General features: G+C 48.6%; 1 protein-coding gene and 1 long non-coding RNA gene across 17 annotated transcripts in view; one reads left to right on the top strand and one right to left on the bottom strand.

The window, feature by feature from the left end:
• Bcas3 (BCAS3 microtubule associated cell migration factor) overlaps positions 1–19,284 on the bottom strand; it is a 479,995-nt gene that overhangs the window by 16,637 nt on the left and 444,074 nt on the right. For all 14 annotated transcript variants that reach the window (XM_087910149.1, XM_087910146.1, XM_087910147.1 and 11 more), the window contains one exon: positions 7,443–7,610. In XM_087910149.1, the coding sequence (XP_087766275.1) occupies positions 7,443–7,610 (168 nt within the window). The remainder of the gene's footprint in view (positions 1–7,442; positions 7,611–19,284) is intronic.
• On the top strand, positions 869–17,537 carry LOC125408454 (uncharacterized). 3 transcript variants are annotated; one of them, XR_015738782.1, is made up of 6 exons: positions 869–1,008; positions 7,383–7,628; positions 13,473–13,581; positions 14,657–14,986; positions 15,661–16,000; positions 16,984–17,537. It is a non-coding gene; the product is annotated as an uncharacterized LOC125408454 (long non-coding RNA). The 3 variants fall into 3 exon arrangements; XR_015738783.1 differs by lacking the exon at positions 15,661–16,000; XR_015738784.1 differs by lacking the exons at positions 15,661–16,000; positions 16,984–17,537 and having other exon boundaries at positions 13,477–13,581; positions 14,657–15,644.

Genomic DNA, 19,284 nt, shown 5'->3' on the forward strand with positions numbered 1-19,284 from the left:
TGAAGGCACCTGCCGACAAGGATTGGACAACCTGAGATCTGGGTTCAATCCCTGGAACCCGGATGGTGGAAAGAGAGAACCAACTTCTGCAAGTTGTCTACTGCCCTCTACATGCACACCACTCATTAAATAAAGAAAATAAATTAACGTAAGAAGTTTTTAACGAAGAAGATGATGATGGGAACCTTGGGAAAGGCCAATAGCACTAAAATTCAGAGGGGTGGAAGATGGAGGAGCCAGGAAGGTCATGTCAGACCTCAGAGCAGCTGGCCGGCATGGTAGTGCACGTGGCCTGTGGGGTGATGAGCCGTCCTAGCCTTGGAAAGGGCACAGCCTTCACTCAGACACATCTCAGTGTCTCTCTTATTTTTCTTACATGCTTATGTGTGTGTGGTATGCATGCGTGCACGGCTGTATGTGTGTAGGCACATGCGACACATGCCCATGGAGGCCCAAGATAGATGTCAGGCGTCTTCCCTAAATTACTATTTATTCTTTGAAGCAGGGTCTCAATATGACTAGTCTTGCTAGCAAGCTTGCTTCTGGGTTCCCTTGTCTATGCTCCTTCCCGGTGCTGGAATTATGGGTAGCCTACCATGACCACCTAGCATTTACATGGGTTCTGGGGATCCTGCTTTCTGTTCCTTGTGTTTGCACGACAAACACTTGGTCCACTGAGCCTGATCCCCAAACCCAGCACTGGCTCTTCTGCCCACCTACCACAAGGAGAGCACCCTTGTTCCCTGCTCCGCTTCATCACGTACTAGAAATGACAGAGCCATGAGACCATGCACTGAAACTTCTGAACTTTGAGTTCCAGTATTTGCTTCTTCCTTTAAAAGGGGGGAAAAAGAAGAGAAGAAGAGAGAGAGAGAGACGAGAAAACCACAGACCTGGCAAAGGAACATGATGGGCCCATACAACACGCTGCTGGCTCCTACATGTCTGGCAAGGAAAGAGTTCTCCAGGGCACAACGTTCTTCTGAGTGGCAACTGTTTTCATTTGAGGTATGGGGCAGAAGGGGGGTGGATTCTAATAGTTCCACTTTTAAAAAAAGATATTTTATTTATTTTTATCTCATGTGTATGAGTGGTGCCTGCATGCATGTATGCAGAGGCCAGGAAGAGGAGGGTACTTGATCCCCAGGAACTGGGATTTACATATGGTTATGATTCACCATGTGTGTGCAGGGAACTAAACCTGCATCCTATACAAGAACAGCAAACACTGTTAACCACCTGAGCCACCTCTACACCACAACCTCTTTTTTTGAGACAAGATCTCCTGTAGCCCAGGTTGGTCTTGAACTCACTACGTTGCAGAAGATGTGACCTTGAACTTCTAATTTTCCTGCCCATACCTTCTGAGTTCTGGAATGTATTGACGTGCATAACAACATCTTGCTAGAAATTGCCAATCTTCATGGCAGGTTTAGGCTCCAACGCACTGAATTTCTAGGATTAGTGAACACATTTAATCAACTCCTTATAAAAGCTAATATTTATTTTTATTTACTAATTAAAAACATTGCTTTTTGTATGTATGGGGGTTTTCCCTGAATGTGTATCTGTCTGTGCACCGTGTGTGTGTGTGTGTGTGTGTGTGTGTGTGTGTGTGTGGTACCTTCAGAGATGAGAAGAGTGCATCGGATCTTCTGGAACTAGCATCACAGATGGTTGTGAGCCATGTATGAGTGCTGGGAATTGAACCTGGGTCCTTTGGAAGGGCATCCAGCACTCTGAAGCACTGAGTCGTCTCTCCAGCCTCAGCTGCCGTTTCTTGAGACTTCACTTTCTACACATCTACAGTGAGGGTTGGCAGCAATGCATGGGCTCCCCACATGCACACAGACCTTAATAAAGTTGTCTTTTGAAAAGCATATGAAATCACAGACCTCTGTTAATGAACTGACCACCTACAAACTATGTGATGTTCAAAATATGCTTCTCATGTTAGGAAGGAGGAAAAGCAGCACAGCCCTTTTGATAAATGAAGTTAACTGAAGATAATCTTAAAGCTTTGAATGCAGGGTCACTAACATATAGACAGGCACTAGCAGAAGATCTAGCAGAATCAACTACAGCCTTGGTTTTCAAATTGCCAACCATAGTTCACTGAAGAATCATGAAATCAAAGCAGTGTGCCTAGGAGTGCTAGCATGCACTGTGCCGTGATAGCCCAAGTATCTGGGAAACCGGGTCAGGACGCAGTACGTCTTTACAGCAGAGAGTGTGAGGCACAGATTAAGCATTTCTGGGCAGAGTTAAGGCCCTGATGGGTGGAGCCGCTCCTTGACTGTTAGTTTAGTAGGGACTGGAGAGGAGACTAGAATGCCACCAGCAAAGACAGTCCTTCTTGGCCTTGAGAGCTGCTTGGGAGTCCACAATACTTGGCTACATACAAGGCTTGGGGCTTTGGGTGTGAAGTGTCGGAGAAGGCAAGAAAGAATGAGAAGTCTGAATCAGTGACTGGAAGAGTTAGAAAGTTTAAAACGGACTCCATGTGTACCCGAGTTTTTATTTAAATCCTCTCTTTAGGGGGAGTATTAAATTATATGTTTACCTAGACACAAAACAATTGGGATAAGTCGGGTTTTTTTAAAAAGCTTTTTTTTTTTTTTTTTAAGAAAAGACAATACAGAAAGGAATGTCTGCTAGACAGGAATCAGTTGGGTTCTTCTGGGGGAGATGGTGAGAGGGGAGGAAGCTCAGGGAGGAACATTCCAGGCGGCAGGAAAAGGATCCACAGAGAGCCTGACACGTGTTTAGGGTCCCAGGGGCCAGCCTGATGAGCTGGAGATCAGTGGGGACGGGTCTGGAGAGGGTGACCTAGCCAGGGTGGCTTTGCATACCCCAAGTGGGATGTGCCTAGAGAAGGAACTGCTAAGGACAAGGTTGGGTTCTTAGAGGTGTGGATTTATCAGTAGGTGACTGGGCAGATGGTTCTGGAAATCAAGAGTGAGGTTGGTTTGGAGGTTATCAGTTTACCCATACTGACTGAGGCTACAGAAGTAGAGATTGCCTTGTGCTGAGGGAGAAGGGAACAGCCTTGAGAAGAAAAAGCCAGAAAAGGGACCAAGGGACAGTCAGAGACAGCAGAACCAGGAACTGGAGAGGGTTCACAGGCCCAGGTGGAGGTTCCTGGTGTCTAGTGATGACTTCAGAGGAGAGTGGGGGATGGGGACATGAGACGCTCCTCTTTGGCTAGAGGATGCTTAGGATCTGGGTGGTAGGGAGCTGACAGGATTTCAAATGACAACCATTCTTTGGCTGAGACTCGGGTATGGTGGGAGGTTTCAGGGGAATGGGGTGGGGGGTGAAACAGAACGGCTGCAGGAGGGAAGTGGCTGACGGCAAGATGGGGACTGAACACCTGGACTAATAGACAGCAGCGACAGGATCAGAGAACTGGGCGTCTCTGAAAGAAGGGAAAGGCCAGAAACCCCATCGACACACAGGGGCTATGGAGAGCTTCAGGCAGACCTCAGTAAACAGTAGGTAGGCACCTAGGGAGACACAGACCACGGTAAACGGTGCCCAGGTGGGTGCAGGCCTCAGTCAGCAGACAGGTGCTGCCTATCTGCCACAAGCTGGGCTCTGTCCCAGGCGCTGGCATTTGCTGCAGAGACAGGTAGGTGCCAAGTGAGACCGAAAGAGGGGGCACTAGGCACTGCACAGCACAGCCCAGCGGCAGGGGACCCCATATCCGCGGAGGCTCAAGGAACAGCAAGTTGCTCACTTCAAAAACACCAGAGCAGGGCTGGATGAACCTCAGGCTGGAGCCCGAGGCAAGGGATGATGGAGAGGTAACGGGTGGAGGGGGTTCTTGGCAATCAGAAAGAAGGCGGTTTGGCCAGTCACATCTAGGCTGGACCTGCAAACCCCGTGTCAGCTAATCAGACAGACGGGTCAGCACCACCACAGAGGGCTGAACTGACATCTGCACTGCAGGCTCACCACATTCTAAACGGATCTTCTCAAACGTTAATATATGCATGTGAAAACTGGGGTGCTGGGCAAGAGGTGGAGTTTAGTGGTAGAGAGCTTGCCTAACATGTGAGGCTCTGGGTTCAATCCCCGGCACTGGAAGAAGAAAGTCAAGTTCTGATGCTGACAGAGCAGGGATGGACTCTGCATTTCTTTCTCCTTTGCTTGGCTCTGAGGACCCAACCCGGAGACTCACACAGGCTACCTCCTCCACCAGCTTTGCATAGCTCATCAGAGCTCATCAGCGCCTCGGCGAGAACAGTGCTGCAGGTCACTAGAGTACCTTTAAAAATGTTCTTGGCTGGGTGGTGGTGGGTGCACACCTTTAATCCCAACACTCAGGAGGCAGAGGCAGGTGGATCTCTGTGAGTATGAGGCCAGCCTGGTCTACAGAGTGAGTTCTAGGACAGTCAAGACTACATAGAGAAACCCTGTTTCAAAAAACCAGAAAAAAAAAAAACAAAACTTTTTTCTTTTTTACTTACAAAATGTATATTCCCATTACATATAGCATGATGTCTGGCAACATATATTCATTGCAGAATGGCTAATTAACACAAGAATGGCTAAACAGAGCTAATTAACACATATTACCCCACATACTTACCTTGTTTTTTGGTGGTGAGGACATTTAATATCTATCTGGCTAGCCGTTTTCAAGACTACAGCACGTTACTATTTACCAGAGCCAGTCTATGGTGTGACAGCGCTAACTAGGCAGCCTATCCAACGCTCTCCACCTCCCCGTTTTGGGCAGTCAGCTTTTTCCTTACTTGTGTGACAGCTCATTTGCCCTGCGGTCCTATGCCTCCTCTGAGGCACTGGAGCCAGTCTGGTAAGCTTTTAGGCACCCAAAGACCTATCTGACAGGCTGATGGTTTGCAATAAACAGTGATAATAGCAGTTTTTACACCACCACAGCCACAAGGCAGGGGACTGTTTGTGTGGGGGAGGGCTGTTTTTGGCTTTCTGCTGGAGAGCTGGTTGTTAAACAATTTATACACCCAGCGCTAGCCAACCCACCATTAACAGTGTTAACACGATCCAAGGGCCTCTGTGTCAGGGGTCTGGAGAGCAAGTCCTGTGATGGCCACAGCAGCAAGCTGATAAGGAGATGTCAACATGAAGGTGCCTGCGGGGAGGCCCTGAGGCCCTGACTTATCTAGCACCAGAGTGCCCAACAGAGGCAACCGCAGAGTAGAGCACTACCCTATCTGTGTGTCCCTGAGTCACCAAGAGAGTTGGAAAGAGAAGAGGGAGGTGTTAGGGCAGAGTGACTTGCTGGAAATCCTCATCTATAGGCACTGCCCCTTCCTGGCTTCCCCTAGCCAGGCCTGTCTTTGTTGTAGTGGCAGGTGGACATATTCACTAGAAAAATAAAGGATAGAGTATCTCAGCCACAGAGAAGGAAGGGGACTGGTTCATTTTTATTTGATCTGCTTTCTGACCTAAAAAATTGGAGGCAAATTAAAACAAAACAAAAGAACAACCATTCATCTAATATAGTCGAAAGAAAAACAATGGAATCTCTTTTGGTGACCATTTGAGGAAGAGAGTGGAATCCTACTGCTGGAGAAAAAAAAGGGTATGGGTGGATCTATGCGTTTGACCTGTGGGTATGCCATTTTAATTTCCTCTTTCTTTTTCTTTAAATTCTTTTTAATTTCACAAGCCTGCTTATTAAGATCACAAACTCTCCCGAGTCCCTCAGCTGTTTGGCAGATGAATCACTGCCAGCTATGCTCAGGTTACTCCCGGAGAAGCTGAGGTCCAGTGGCTAAATATCCCTGCCCAACTGCCCACCAGGCGAGGCTGAGGTGGGCCCGATGAGGCCATTCCAGGGACTCTCAGCCCTCAGAAAAGGGAGGCTCCCGGAGATGAGCTCAGGGACACACACTCTGGTTCATAGGAGCCACAGCTGCCAGGGTCCTGACATATAGGGCAAAGCTGTGCTACAGCCATGGTTCAGTTAGCTCCCATGGAAACTGTACTGGCATCTGGCAAGGGGAAGAGCCGCTATCTGGAGGTAGAGGAAGAGCAGAGGCTTTGGGATGAATTCTCTATACTTCTGGGATGTGAGGATGCAAACGGTCTATACATGTGTATGCCTGATGGAGGGGTACAGTCTGCTACAGCTTTGAAGGTCACATCTCCTTTCCTTGTAGGGGAAAAGGGGGTCAGACTAGGCCAGGCCTCTGAGACAGCTGCCATCTAGGGCCTGACAGGGTCTCCCTATCCCTAATTTAACTCCTCCCAGCCATCCACTGCACTCTGCAGGTGCCAATGACTGTCTAGGCAGGAGGCACTAAGCTGTGAAGGAGCTCTTAGTGAAGGAGCAGAAGAACTAGCTCAGAGACGCAGGGGTGGGGAACCTCACTGATGAATCTAATACCTGAAGGCCCCCAAACCCACAGAACAGCGGGATGGATTGCCAATGTCAGACCCAGCCACCCAAGGGGATTCTAAGCTTCTCCTTAATGGGTTCCTTTTCTACAGTAGAGTGAGGCAGGGATGGGACAGGCCACATGGAAGGTGACACTCCTTGAGGACTCAGGAGAGAAAGAAAAGGCAGGCCTGAAGCTTGGGGATCAGGATCTGTTGATCTCATTGACCTCAGCAAACTAGGGACAGGGCCTGTTAGGTGGGTGTTAACACAGGGCTGCAACATTAGTAACAGCAGAGAGAGAGAGAGAGAGAGAGAGAGAGAGAGAGAGAGAGAGAGAGAGAAGTGTTTTAGAAATAGGAGAGGCACAGGAAGCCTGTGTAATAGCAGAATGGAGATGGGATGACTGTGTGTGGTGTGTGTGTGTGTGTGTGTGTGTGTGTGTGTGTGTGTGCATGCACACATGCACTTATATGGGGGTAGGGTTCACTTCTAGCTAAAGGATGTCTTAAGATTAGTATATGGATGTAGGAAGTCACTTTGGACTTACCGGACTCTCAGAGGTACTAGGGTACTAGTCTGGGGTGAAAGGCACGTGAAAGAAAAGCTGTGTGGTGTATGCCTGAGCTAGCTCTGCCTGCTTGCTGGCAGGTCCCAGGCCCCAGAGCCTGGAACCCGAAGGGAAAGGTATGCTACTACTTATGTCTTCCTTCTCCTGAGGTGTTTTGTTGGGTATAACTGTCTGTCTGTTTATCTTTCTCTGTCTTTCTGTCTCTCTTGTAAAGTTAGGGATCATGCAGGCCAGGCAAGGACCCCGATGCTGAGCTACAGCCCCAGGCCTACAGCTGTATTTTTCAGGGTATTTTTGGGTGTTGCTCCAGGGGGAGAGGCGGCTCTGCTGGGAACCCTCGTTCCCACAGGATTTTCCAGTATCAGAGCCTTCTGGAATGAGTAGCACCAGAGTGCTAAACTACAGAAACAAATGGTTAAAAACATGCCCTCTCCCCTCCAGCTCAACCCCAGAAGTGCCCGTCACAACCAAGTCAGGCTAGAAGTCCGCTGACAGCTTTACCTGTTCCAGATCCTACAGCATCTCGGCTTGGTGACTCGGCCATGGCATCTGCGAGCCGCTCCCGGAGGCCCTCCTCTGTGTGCTCCATGGAGGACATGTGTCGCAGCCCAAAGCCCTCAGGCCAGCTCCCACACACCTCCAGCAGGGTCACGCTCCGGTCGAAGGTACCTGGGACACACGCGGGATGTAAGTACATGTATATTACTTGTGTTTTAATGAATAAAGCTTGCCTGAAGGTCAGTGCAAAGCAGCCACACTAGTCAGCCATACAGGCCAGGCAGTGGTGGCACACACCTTTAAGGCCAGCAGTCACTCTAGTAGGTCATAGAGGCTGGGCAGTGGTGGTGCACACCTTTGATCCCAGCACTAGAGAGAAATATAAAAGGGGAGGAGACAGGTCTCAGCTCAGTCTCCTCCTGAGAATTCCTGGAGGCAGGATCACCATTTCAGTATGAGGTAGAGGTAAGAGCCAATGGCCGGCTGCTTTGCTTTTCTGATCTTCAAGTTGAACCCCAATATCTGTCTCTGGGTTTTTATTAGTTGTGCTATACATAAGACGTTGAGACCAGGCCTTCAGAGGGCACTATTCTCTGTCTACCTGCCAACCACGGCCTGTCACGCCCAGAGCCAGCTTAGTCTTTCAACCAGAATGAAGGATGGGGTCGCTCAGCAACAGGAGTGCGTGAGGCCGAGAACATAGCTCATGCCGCTGGGTCAGAGAGCACACTTCCAGGAATGACGGCTGCATGGCCGAGTTAAAACGGTCTCTTAGGGGTCTCCAGAGACTTCTGAGAGCTAGCACAGAGGGAAGGAACCCCTTCCCAGGTTCATCCCAAACAACCCTACTGCTCCCTGACATAATCACTCTCCACCTAGGACCTCAGGAATAGCTACAGGTGAGGGATGTAGCTCAGCTGATGGACACTTTCCTGGTACACATGAGACTGGGTACAATCCCCAGCACCAAATTAAGAAACCCGGTGGCACACGCCTGTGAGCCTAACACTTGGGAGGTAGAGGCAGGAGAATCACAAGTCCAAGGTCATCCTCAGTTACAGCAGTGACTTTGAGGCTAGCCTGGGCTACATGAAGCACTGTCTAAAATAAAAGGCGGCCCGGGGAGATGGATCAATGACCAAAGTCCTTGACCGTGTGCATGATGACCGAAGTTTGGATCTCCAGAACCCAGGGACAGCTGGGGGCAGCAGCAGAAACACCTATAATCCCAGTTTCCTATCGCCATAGGATGATGGTGACATAGGAGATGAGAGACAGAGACAGGAGAATCCCTAGAAGCTCATGGGTGGGCTAGCCTGGTCCACACAGTGATGAACAATAAAGAGACCCTATCTCAAGAAAGGCGGAAGGTGAAGACTGACACGCATGATTGTGGTCTGACTTTCTTTTACATACCATGGCACATATGTAAGTGTGCCCACACACACCACCACCACAAAGATTAGTAAGAGGGGGTTACGCTGTCTAAGCTTAAAAACAAAAAAGCTTCCTAAGCCACTGTATCCTAGAACTTATTCCCAGCCTCATTTACAGTTGCGGCTTAGCGAGGTCAAGAGCTTAGACTAAAAGCAGGCTGGGACAGACTTGGTGCCAGGACTCAGATGTGCTGATGCCTCGGTCTGGAACTCGTTCTACCTCACTGCAGATCGGCTCCCAGCCGTCAGGGACGTGGGCAAGTGTGGGGTACCGTTTCGGGATGTGAGCGATACAGCTGGGCGATAGCATCTTCAGCAAGGATCCTTTCTTAATCCAAACCTGCTCCGAGTTCCAAAAGGTACACTGCGTTCCGCTGAACGCCAAGATTAGATGTTATGTGCAAGCCCACTTCAAAGTCTGAATTCAGGCGACTCGATTTTACTCTACGGCAAGTTCACTGAGAAAGCTTATTTCATCCAGCCTCTCTCGGAAAGAGATTATGGTCACGGTCTGTTGCTTTAAGCACATACCATTTCCCCCTCGATTAGGTAACTGAATCCACTACATTTATTGGGGCTTGGTTCCTGCCAGCTCCAGGAGGACCAGGAAAAAAAATGCAAATGCTGACGTTTCCCCAAAGTTAAAAGTACATGAAACACACACTCTTTATCAGGTCTTGTTTCTCCTCTTTGATCAGCCGTCAGAAACTATCTTTCCTCGGTGGGCAGGACTGGGCAGCGTCAGTGCACACTCGCTGCCACTGACAGGTGGTAATAGAGAGGGTGCGAGCCCCAGCCCCGGCGGGCGGCCCTGCCTGTGATAACGGCCCCAGCACGGAGGTGATAACCTTTAGTAAACACTCCGACAGCCGGTGCCTTCATACATCAGCAAAGTGGGCCCGATAATCCTGAACTCTCTGACCAGACAAAGGCCTCGGGCTGGCCGGCTGGGATTTATATGTGTGGCAAGGGTCACCGCCGGCTCCCGAATTTCATCAGGCAACTTTGGCTTTGATTTATGTCCCACCTAATTGTGAGGTAGACTCCGGCACAGGGAGAGCGGGCAGCATCTCCCCAGGAAGGGGCCTGCCTTGAGAGTGTGGTCCTTGCCATCAGCTTATCAGGTGGGACCTCAGCGTGGGGAGCGGCCTTCCATTGGGCAGGATTCGGATGGGGGTTTGGGGAGCCAGGCACTGGAACTCAGGGGTGGGGTAGAGTGCCCCTGATCCTTAAAGGGCCTAAACTGAACTATAGCCATGCACTAGCAGAAGCCAGGGCCACAGTTGACACTCCAATGTTGGCAACAGCTCCCAGGAGTGTGTCCCCAAGGACATCCGCTAAGGACAGAAGCTAAGCGTGCAGATCTCTTCCTCCTTAGTCATGTTGGGAAGCAGCGTTGGGACTGACAGGCGAGAAGTCTCTGCTTCTGTGGAGGCCGAGCTCCCCTAAGCTCAGAACAAGGATCCAGAGCCACATCTCCACTGCTCCAAAGAGCCAGCCTGGGGCACCTGTGCTCAGTGACAGCAGAAGAGAAGGTGCCACCTTTTCTCTGTTTACTTAGCTTCATCTTAGAGAGTCTGGAAGCCTGGGAATGGAGTGGCCACTCTCACGTCACAAGAGCAAGGTACCTGTCACTAGAAGGGTGTTGGTATACAGTGTTTAGAGGTCAGGGCAGGGAATTGGAAGCAGGAACATGAGGACTGAAGCCAAGTCAGGGAGACAGAAAAAGAATCAGAACAAAGTTGTAGCAAGAGGAGTTTGGTGAAGAAATGGAACAGACAACAAGAAGGGTTTGGGAAAGAGGGCCCAGTCCACAGACGGTAAAAGCCAAGACTGTACGTTTTCAGTCTTGTTTTTGGGGTAGGCTCTTACTATGTAACCCAGGCTGATCTTGTGATGGCAACAATCCTGACTCAGCCTCCTACAGCTTAGGATTATAGATATGTGTTACCACAGCCAGCTAGTACATAATATATGAAGGGACAAAGTAGCAGGGGAAAAGAATCATGTGTGGGTGTTAGGAGTTGGGGCTGGAAACCGACCTCGGCTAGAACACACCGTCTCTGACCTCTACAAGCTGCCTAGTTCCAGGCAGGCGCCTCAGATCCCGCACCCACAAGAGCCACTGTGGGGACTGAGCTAGATAAAGGAACGCATGTGACACATTAGTGCTCTGCACATAATAGGTGTTTGTGGACATGGTAATACTATGGGGTATGGCTCAGTGAGAGTCTTTGCACAGCATGTGGGAGGCCCTGGGTTTGAGTCCCAGCGCTGCAAGTAATAATAATGACAGTAACTATCTTGGAGACGACCATAACGCCACTGGAGGTGGCACTGCACATTTCAGCCATCACAATGACCCTAAATGGTAGTATGGGTACGGCCTTCACGGGGAGGGGGTGGGGGCGAAGCACACAATGTTTAAGTGACACACCTAGAGTCTGTGAATGACAGGTGTGGGACATGTCTCTTAATTATTAGTGTTAGCTTCCCCATCACCCTGTTAGTGCCCATGATGCTTCCTTTAGTGGCACCTGCTGTGGAAAGCAGGTATAGGTAAAGATCACCTCTACCGTCCCTAATGTGTGTTGAGAATGCCTGTCGTCTTCAACCAATGCTTTTCAAAAGGCTGCCCACCCTAGACCAGCCCACGATCCTTGCAGTATCATATGCATGACTCACCCTGCCTGCCTGATGAACTCAGGAGAGCACAGACCAGCAGCTCTAATCGCTTGGCATGGGCACAGCTAAGAAGCAGTCCATGGGAGAACCCCAGTGCCCACCAAAGGGCCCTCGCTCCTCTCTGTTGTCCTGAGATGCAGAGAGATAACCGCCTCCCTCACCCTGCTAAGCAGAGGCCCCGAGGAGGCTCTGATACCCTGTCCTGGGCAGCCATTGTCTGAGGAGCCTCCCATGCTGGAGTGAGAGCAGGGCGGCTGGAACGCAGGGATCAGCAGGTGCTGGGTGAAGAGGCTAAGCCCTTGGAGGATGAGGTCACTTCTGGCACTTAGGAAACTGCCTATCTTGTCAGTGTTGACGGAATAGCTTTCCTTCATTTGACTGGCCCAGAGACACTCCTTTGGACAGGGGATGTTTGCGTCCCATTATTGAGACAGGACTGTTTCAGGAGGCCAGAAAATGCTCACCTAGAGCAGGCTATTTGCAGAGCTCAGGGTACATGCACTTGGCAACCAGGGCCTGCTGCTGAAGATGTTTACGAGGCCGTCTCATGCCAGCTGTTCCATCTGACTCACGCATTCATCAAATATTGATTAGCGTCCACTCTGATATGAGTCAAGCCTTCTTCTAAGGGATGACGAAGGCGTGTGAGGGGAAAGGTGCTGAGTCTACAAAACTACGCGAGCAGCAGCTACTGATGGCCCCTGAGCTAGAGGGACAAGAGGTGACTGGTTTTAACTGATCTTCCTTTGGGAACTCTTCCCTCTAGGGTTGCCCCCTACCCTGGTAGTCTCCAAGTCTGATCTGCTGAGGAAACTACCCCAGGGGCAATAAACACAAACCCCCAGGCTCTGACAGTGTAGACGGTGACTTTACCCTTTGCAGCGCAGGAGGGGAAAGCTTACCAAGAAAAATGTGTGATTGGGTCTGAGGGGCCTACTCAGCAGCAGGGTGTCTTCCCAGCTTGCTTGAAGCTTTACATTCAATTCTACATACACACACACACACACACACACACACACACACACACACACACAGAGAGAGAGAGAGAGAGAGAGAGAGAGGGAGAGGAAAAGCTATGTACTTCTAGGGCTGGGATGTGGCGGTGGCTCAGTGGTAAAGGTCTGTCTAACAGATATGAACTATAAGACTCTACATAAGGGTTTAGTCTCCAGCACTGGGAAAAAAAATAGTATGTTTACGTATAGAAAATTATACAAGTAACTTCAGTGTGTTTAGGGATGGACTGAAGCACATGGACTCAGGTTACTCTGGGGGCCCTGTAGATCACCCCATCCACACCCCATCCTGTGCACAGGCCTTGCCCTTCCAGGAGGTGTGGGGATCCTGAGGATTTGGATATGCCTGGAGATGAAGGAGCCCAAGACTCCACCAGTCACGCTCACGCCAACAGACTTGTGAACCGACTGATCACGGTCACCTGAGAAAGGTGACAGTTACTTCAGTCAACAGTGTCTGGACTGAGTGTCAGAGCCTGAACATCTAGGGACAGGATAGGCAGAAAATAGAACTGAGATTAAAAAGGAGGAGGAAGGAGTAAGATGGCAGGTGCAGCAGAAAGCGGCCGCGGTGTCCCTCTATTGCTTTCAGTGCAGTTATAAGGTGAAGGTTCTGGGATCTGGACAGAGCCAAGCCTGTGGGGCCCCGAGGTGGCCCTGGAAGTGTCTGGAATCCTGATTCCTCACTTGGCACCCCTGCAGGTCACTCTTCCCAGGTTCCTGGGTTTCACAAACCCACTAAAGGTATGCTGTGGCATCCGGAATGCTGGCAGCTTGGGGAACGGGTGTGGAGCACGTGCCAAAGGGGCCAGGAGGTCCTGGGCAGAAGTGGGTGGATGGGTGAGATGCTCCCTTCTGCCAATTGGATCTAACCACACTCTTGTTATTTGCTTCAGTTAGATTCATCCAGGGTTGAAGGTTGTTGAAAACCCCCTAGGGAAAGAGTCTAGCCAGCAGAGATAAAGGCCACACACCAAATGCAGAATCTGGAATAAACCCCTCCAGGTGAGTTCACACTAATAAAGATGCCATGATGACCAAGGGCCTAGCCACATGCAGGGAGCCCTGGGAGCCTCCTTGCCTCACTCATCAGACAAATATCTCAGAGTTGAGCTGAAGCACTGCGCTGTGGGGAGCATGTCTTTCTCCATTCTGCAGGCTGGTTATTGTGAGCATGGTTGAGGACGTTAGCTTAGCCTGGCATACTGGTCGGTTTTGTGTGTTAGCCTGACCAGGATGCCCGATACCTGCAAGGGACAGGAGCACCATGTCCCTCCCTCACCAATGTGTGTGGGCACAGTCCCACCAAGGACCCGAATCTAATACAAAGTGGAAGAAGAGAACATTTGCTCTTTCTGAGCTGAGATAGTGTCTACTCTTGCCCCTAGAGCTCGGTGTTTCTGGTCTTCAGGCCTCTGGGCTCTGACTGGTCCTCAGGCCTTCGGACTTGCAGACTTCCTAGGTAACAATGTGACACCCCAGATTCCATAATCGTAAATAAATCCCTATAATAAGTCTCTGTTTGCCTACCTGCCTACCTGTATAACTCCCATTGGTTCTATTTCTCCAGAGAACCTTGACTACTGACTGTGTTGATTACTAGCTGTGTTGTGTTCCCAAGCATATCTTTAACATGTCAGTAGTATGTTATGGTGTGGAACAATCTTTGTACACTGTAAATACGTACTACTCTCATTGTTTATTAGAGAGCTGACTGGCCTATAGGACAGGCAGAGGTTATGGGGGGCTTGCAGACAAAAAGAGGACACAGAGTAGAAGGTGGAGTTACCAGGAGATGCAGAGAGAAGCAAGGTGAACATGCCATGCTGAAAAAAGGTACCACCACATGGGTTAATTCAAGTTGTAAGAGCTAGTTAGTAACAAGCCTAAGCCATTGGTGAGCATTTATAATAGTAAGTCTCTGTGTGGTTATTTGGGAGCAGCTGGCAGGACAGAGCTGACCAGTGGTCCTGATGAAAAACTCCGCCTATGATATAACTTATAACAGATTGACTCATGTTAGAAGGGTAGGCAGGGTGAGAGGATATGATGATTTCATCTTTTCCTCTTGATGCTTTAGGTTGATTCCCAAAATAACTCCATTTGTATGCTGCACAACAATGTTTTGGTCTACAAAGAAGATGGCAGTCCAAGAGTTAATGGAACTGTATCGTTCACCACCAAGTGACATCACAACCATCCTCTCAGGGCAATGCACCACATACAGGTCTACGGGGATGTCAGTAAAAACACATTCATTATGCCTTCAGTTACAAAGATGCATGGTGCAAGCAAGGCCTGGAAGCTCATGCCTGTAGTATCAGCACTCAGGAGGTTGAAGCAGGAGGATTGCTATGACTTCTTGGCCAATTAGTGCTACAGAATAGACCCTGTCTCAAAGGAAAAGGGGGTGAGTGGAACTGTTATATACATGTATAAAAATGTCCTATGTAACCCAGTACTATGAACGCGCGGGGGGGGGTAAAAACAGTACTCATAATTATGTGCATTATAATACTTGGTAGTGATAATAAACAGCTGTTCTTACTTTATACATCATTGCTACTTTAGAGAGCATATTTCTTTTACTTATTAAAAAAGTTGACTATAAAACTGTGAGGGGTTCTGCATGCAGCAGACTCCCATAGACTGTGTGTACCAGAGCTGTATGCCTGTAATCCTCCTACTTGAGAAGTTGAAACCAGAGGATAACAGTGAGTTCCCTGTCTGGATTATATAGCAAAATCCTGCCAGACCAAAAAAAAAAAAAAATCAAAAAACAAAAAGGGGTGGGGAAAGACAACATCAACGAGTGACTTGTATGTGCTATTTTGATTTGTATAAGTAGGCTCAGAATGGTCATACAACAAATGGCCAGATGACAGACACATTTCTTAGAACCCACCCATTCAGCACATGACAGATGGTTGGACGGTCTATACACAGACAGATGTGCTCCGTAGCGGGGGTCTCCACTCCAGCTATCTGTTAATGACTCACATGCATGTATGCATAACATACATTTTCACTCAGATTATTTCATGATTTATGACAATGAGTAATCCATGTTAATCCCATATGCAGACACTTGGTTGTGGAGTTTGGGTTATGGCCATGAGGTTATTTTGAAAAGATCTACTCTTCCAGCTTTGGAAGTGAATTAAGAAAAAAGAAAGAAAGAAAGAAAGAAAGAAAGAAAGAAAGAAAGAAAGAAAGAAAGAAAGAAAGAAAGAAAGAAAGAAAGAAAGAAAACCAGCAGGGTAAAGAAACACCTGAGCTAACAATGAATGTCAGGAGACACTGACTGCCAGGCTCAGCGATGGTGACAATCTTCCTGCTTACTAAAGGCCCTTAGAGCCATGGCGAGAAAGGACAAGTTGCTGGTCAGAGACTCATGGAGCAGCCTGCCATGGATGGCTAGTTGGTTAGTATACGGGGTAGGGGTGGGGCTGAATTAAACAATGGGAAATTAATGGCGGAACTGTTCAACAGTGACGGGGGCACTAAGCATTTCATGGTGGTCTGACGCAAAGCAGTCACCAGGACACTGAGGACAATGCACATGTCAGGAGTTAGAGCAGAGACTACGAATCAAGACATTACAACCAGAACTCTCCCTACAGCTTTTCTTGTTACTCTAAGCAAATTTACCTACCTGTGGATGTCACCATATCAAAGACAAGGGAGTGACTCCCATCTAAGGATTCCCATGGGCACTAATGGCTTCAGTGTTGCTGTCAATAACATATTAACAGAGCAATGGTGAGATGATGTCTGAGTAACTTAGGGTAATAGCGACCAAACCTCATTTCCTACAAAGCAGATAACAGAACAGCAGGACAGCGGTCTTGTTTTGTTTTGATTAAAAAAAAAAAACAAAAAACAAATCAAAGGCACATGGGTTCAAATGACAATTCTTGTTATTTTTTCATTTTGTGACCTGGGGAAGTCATTTCCCCAGTGGTGACCTTGGTAACCTTGCCAACTACAATGTCCCACATTCACCTTCCCAAACACACGTCCAGTTGCGTCCAGTTGCGACTCCAAATGTGACCTTATTTAGAAATAGTCTTTGTGCTGGGGAGACAGTTCAGTGGGCAAAACACCTGCCACACATACATAAGGTCTCAGTAGTCTGGCCTATGCAGCAAACCGGAAGAAGACCCAGTGTGAAACACAGCCGTATGTGACGGCTACAGTGTGTTCTAGCTTGTAATTGCTCATACTTACACACACGCTCTGACACACACACAGACACACCAGGAGCTGAAAGAGGCAAGGGAGAGTTCTCCTCTGGGATTTGGGAAGGAACATGACCCTGCAGATGCACTGATTTAAACTTCTGGCTTCTAGAAACAGCAGGAGATACATTTCTCTCACAGTTTGTTCTCTTCTGTTCTGAGACAGGATCTCATTATGCAGCCCGGCTCAGTTTGGAACTGAGTATGTAAACCAGGCTGGTCTCGAACTCAGACACCTACCTGCTTCTGGAACTAAAGGGCTGATATGAATGACAGATCAGAGAGCAAAAGAATGAAGGAAGCAAAAGTGTTGGGAGGCCATTGTTGTGGACGGAGCTGTCACGCCAGGCCCTCTGAAGACCGGAGCACATCAAATGGAGTCGCTCATGATAAATGTCACATGATTAAACTGGCTGCAAGGAAGCGGACAGACCTCAGAACAGACGAGTTTTTTCTGAAAACAGGACACTCCAGTCTACTTGAGTCAGTGTAATAATCCATATGACTTTGAGAAAACAATCTTTTAATCCTTAAAAGAAAGTAAGAAAGCTTTAGTAACCCGAAGGTCACCAACCGGCTTCCCCACTGCAGTTTCCTGGCTCCATCCTACAGATCCTCTGTGTGACAACACCTGTGAGCTACTGTCCCCATCTGTAAGAAGGAGATGCCCCCATCCACAAAGCCAAGCAAAAATCAATTAAACTTGGTTTTGTTGTTGTTTTTCGAGACAGGGTTTCTCTGTAGAGCCCTGGCTGTCCTGGAACACCAATTATACTTGTGACTAAGGTTGTTACGATGCTGTCTTTGGGTAAGCACCTTGTAAAACGGTACAGGGTCCACACAGAAAATGACGTCATGGCCTCGAGAGCAGCTGTGTTGGGGGGTCATTCTGTAGAAAGCAGAGGGAGTATGGGAATTCTCAAATGAGAATAGTCTGAGGAACCTGAGGCAGGGAGTGGCCACATCAGCCTCTGGCCTGGGAAATCAATCACTGAGGATGGCTTGCACAGCAAAAGCTTTGGATGGGGAGTCAGCGCACATGGGTGGGTATGTGTACCCCACTTCACTGAGGTTATCTTCTGGGGCTCAAGTGGCTCTAATGAATGCTACTTCTTTTACATCTAATGGTCTCCCACCCCTGAGGGTGGGGACAGGAATTTCCAGCCCTCCCCCTTTTTGAGACAGGGTCTCACTATGCAGCCCTAGATGGCCTGGAACTCACCACTCAGGCCACACTGGCCTCAAACTCACAGAGACCCACCTGTCTCTGTCTCCTGAGTGCTGGGATTGAGTCTGCACCACCACACCAACAGCTCTCTACATTTGTAAATAAATAAATAAATAAATAAATAAATAAATAGGATTTTAACACAGCAAGGACTGGCTGAGGCAGAACACAGCCGACAAGACAGACTATCACTGGCAAGATTACTTAAAGGGCAAATTGGCAATATATATTAAGACCAAAGCTATGCCCAACCTTGGAGCTAAGGATGCCCCTTCTGGGAATGTGCTCAAGGAACTGATTAGGAAGCCAAAATCCCTTCTCGGATCAAGATTCTCATTGCCATTCCAACATGGCCTTTCAAGAAGGTGTGTGTGAAGTCTTTGATAGGTTATCATATTGCAGTGGTTATTAGATCATCACAAAGAAATGATATTAAAAGTGAAGATTTTATTTTTGAGGTGCTGGGATTTGCACACAGGGCCTTGTCCGGGCACCTTACCACTGAGTTATGCTATTTCCTGTGCCCTGGGAATTCTTTTATATTATGTTAAGACAAAAGTACATAGTTGTGGAAAAACATTCCACAGAATTTAGTGCCAGGGCTGCAGAGGTGGCTCAGGGATTATGAGCATTGGCTATTCTTGTAGAGAACACAGGTTCAACTCCCAGTCCCTACATGAGGTTCATAGCTGTCTGTAACTCCAGTTCTAGGGGATCCAACACCCTCTTCTGCCTTCTGAGAGCACCTTAAAGTGTGTGCATGCACACACACACACACACACACACACACACACACACACACACACGATTAAAGTGTTAACCATGACTGCCTCTGGGTAAGCTGGAGACAAGCCTGCTATTTATTTCCTACCATCTTACATGTGTTTCCTGTAGCTTTTGTAACCAGGGAGAAAATGGTCAAAGAGAAAATGGCTTGAAGACAGCACACAGGCTGGGTCAGGAGGCTGCGGAAGTATGTGAGGGAGAGCCTGGACCTGCTGAGCTGCCTCCCTGGCAGTTCCTGCACAGGGCTTGACTCGGTGGGAGGCAGGTGAGCTTGAAGCTCCTCGCTGACTCTTCTCCCAGTGGCCACGTCTGGCTGCACGCAATGTTGACTCACCCTGTGTACACACATTATTGCTCTTTAAAGTGTGTCAGGAATGTGAACCAACTTGCACTGAAAAATAGCAGAAGCTGTTCTACCTCTGTACAAACTCATATGCCGGGTCAGAGAAGGCC

The sequence above is a fragment of the Myodes glareolus genome, chromosome 9 (genome assembly GCF_982192425.1).
Source record: "Myodes glareolus chromosome 9, mMyoGla1.1, whole genome shotgun sequence".
Taxonomy (NCBI): Eukaryota; Metazoa; Chordata; class Mammalia; order Rodentia; family Cricetidae; genus Myodes; species Myodes glareolus.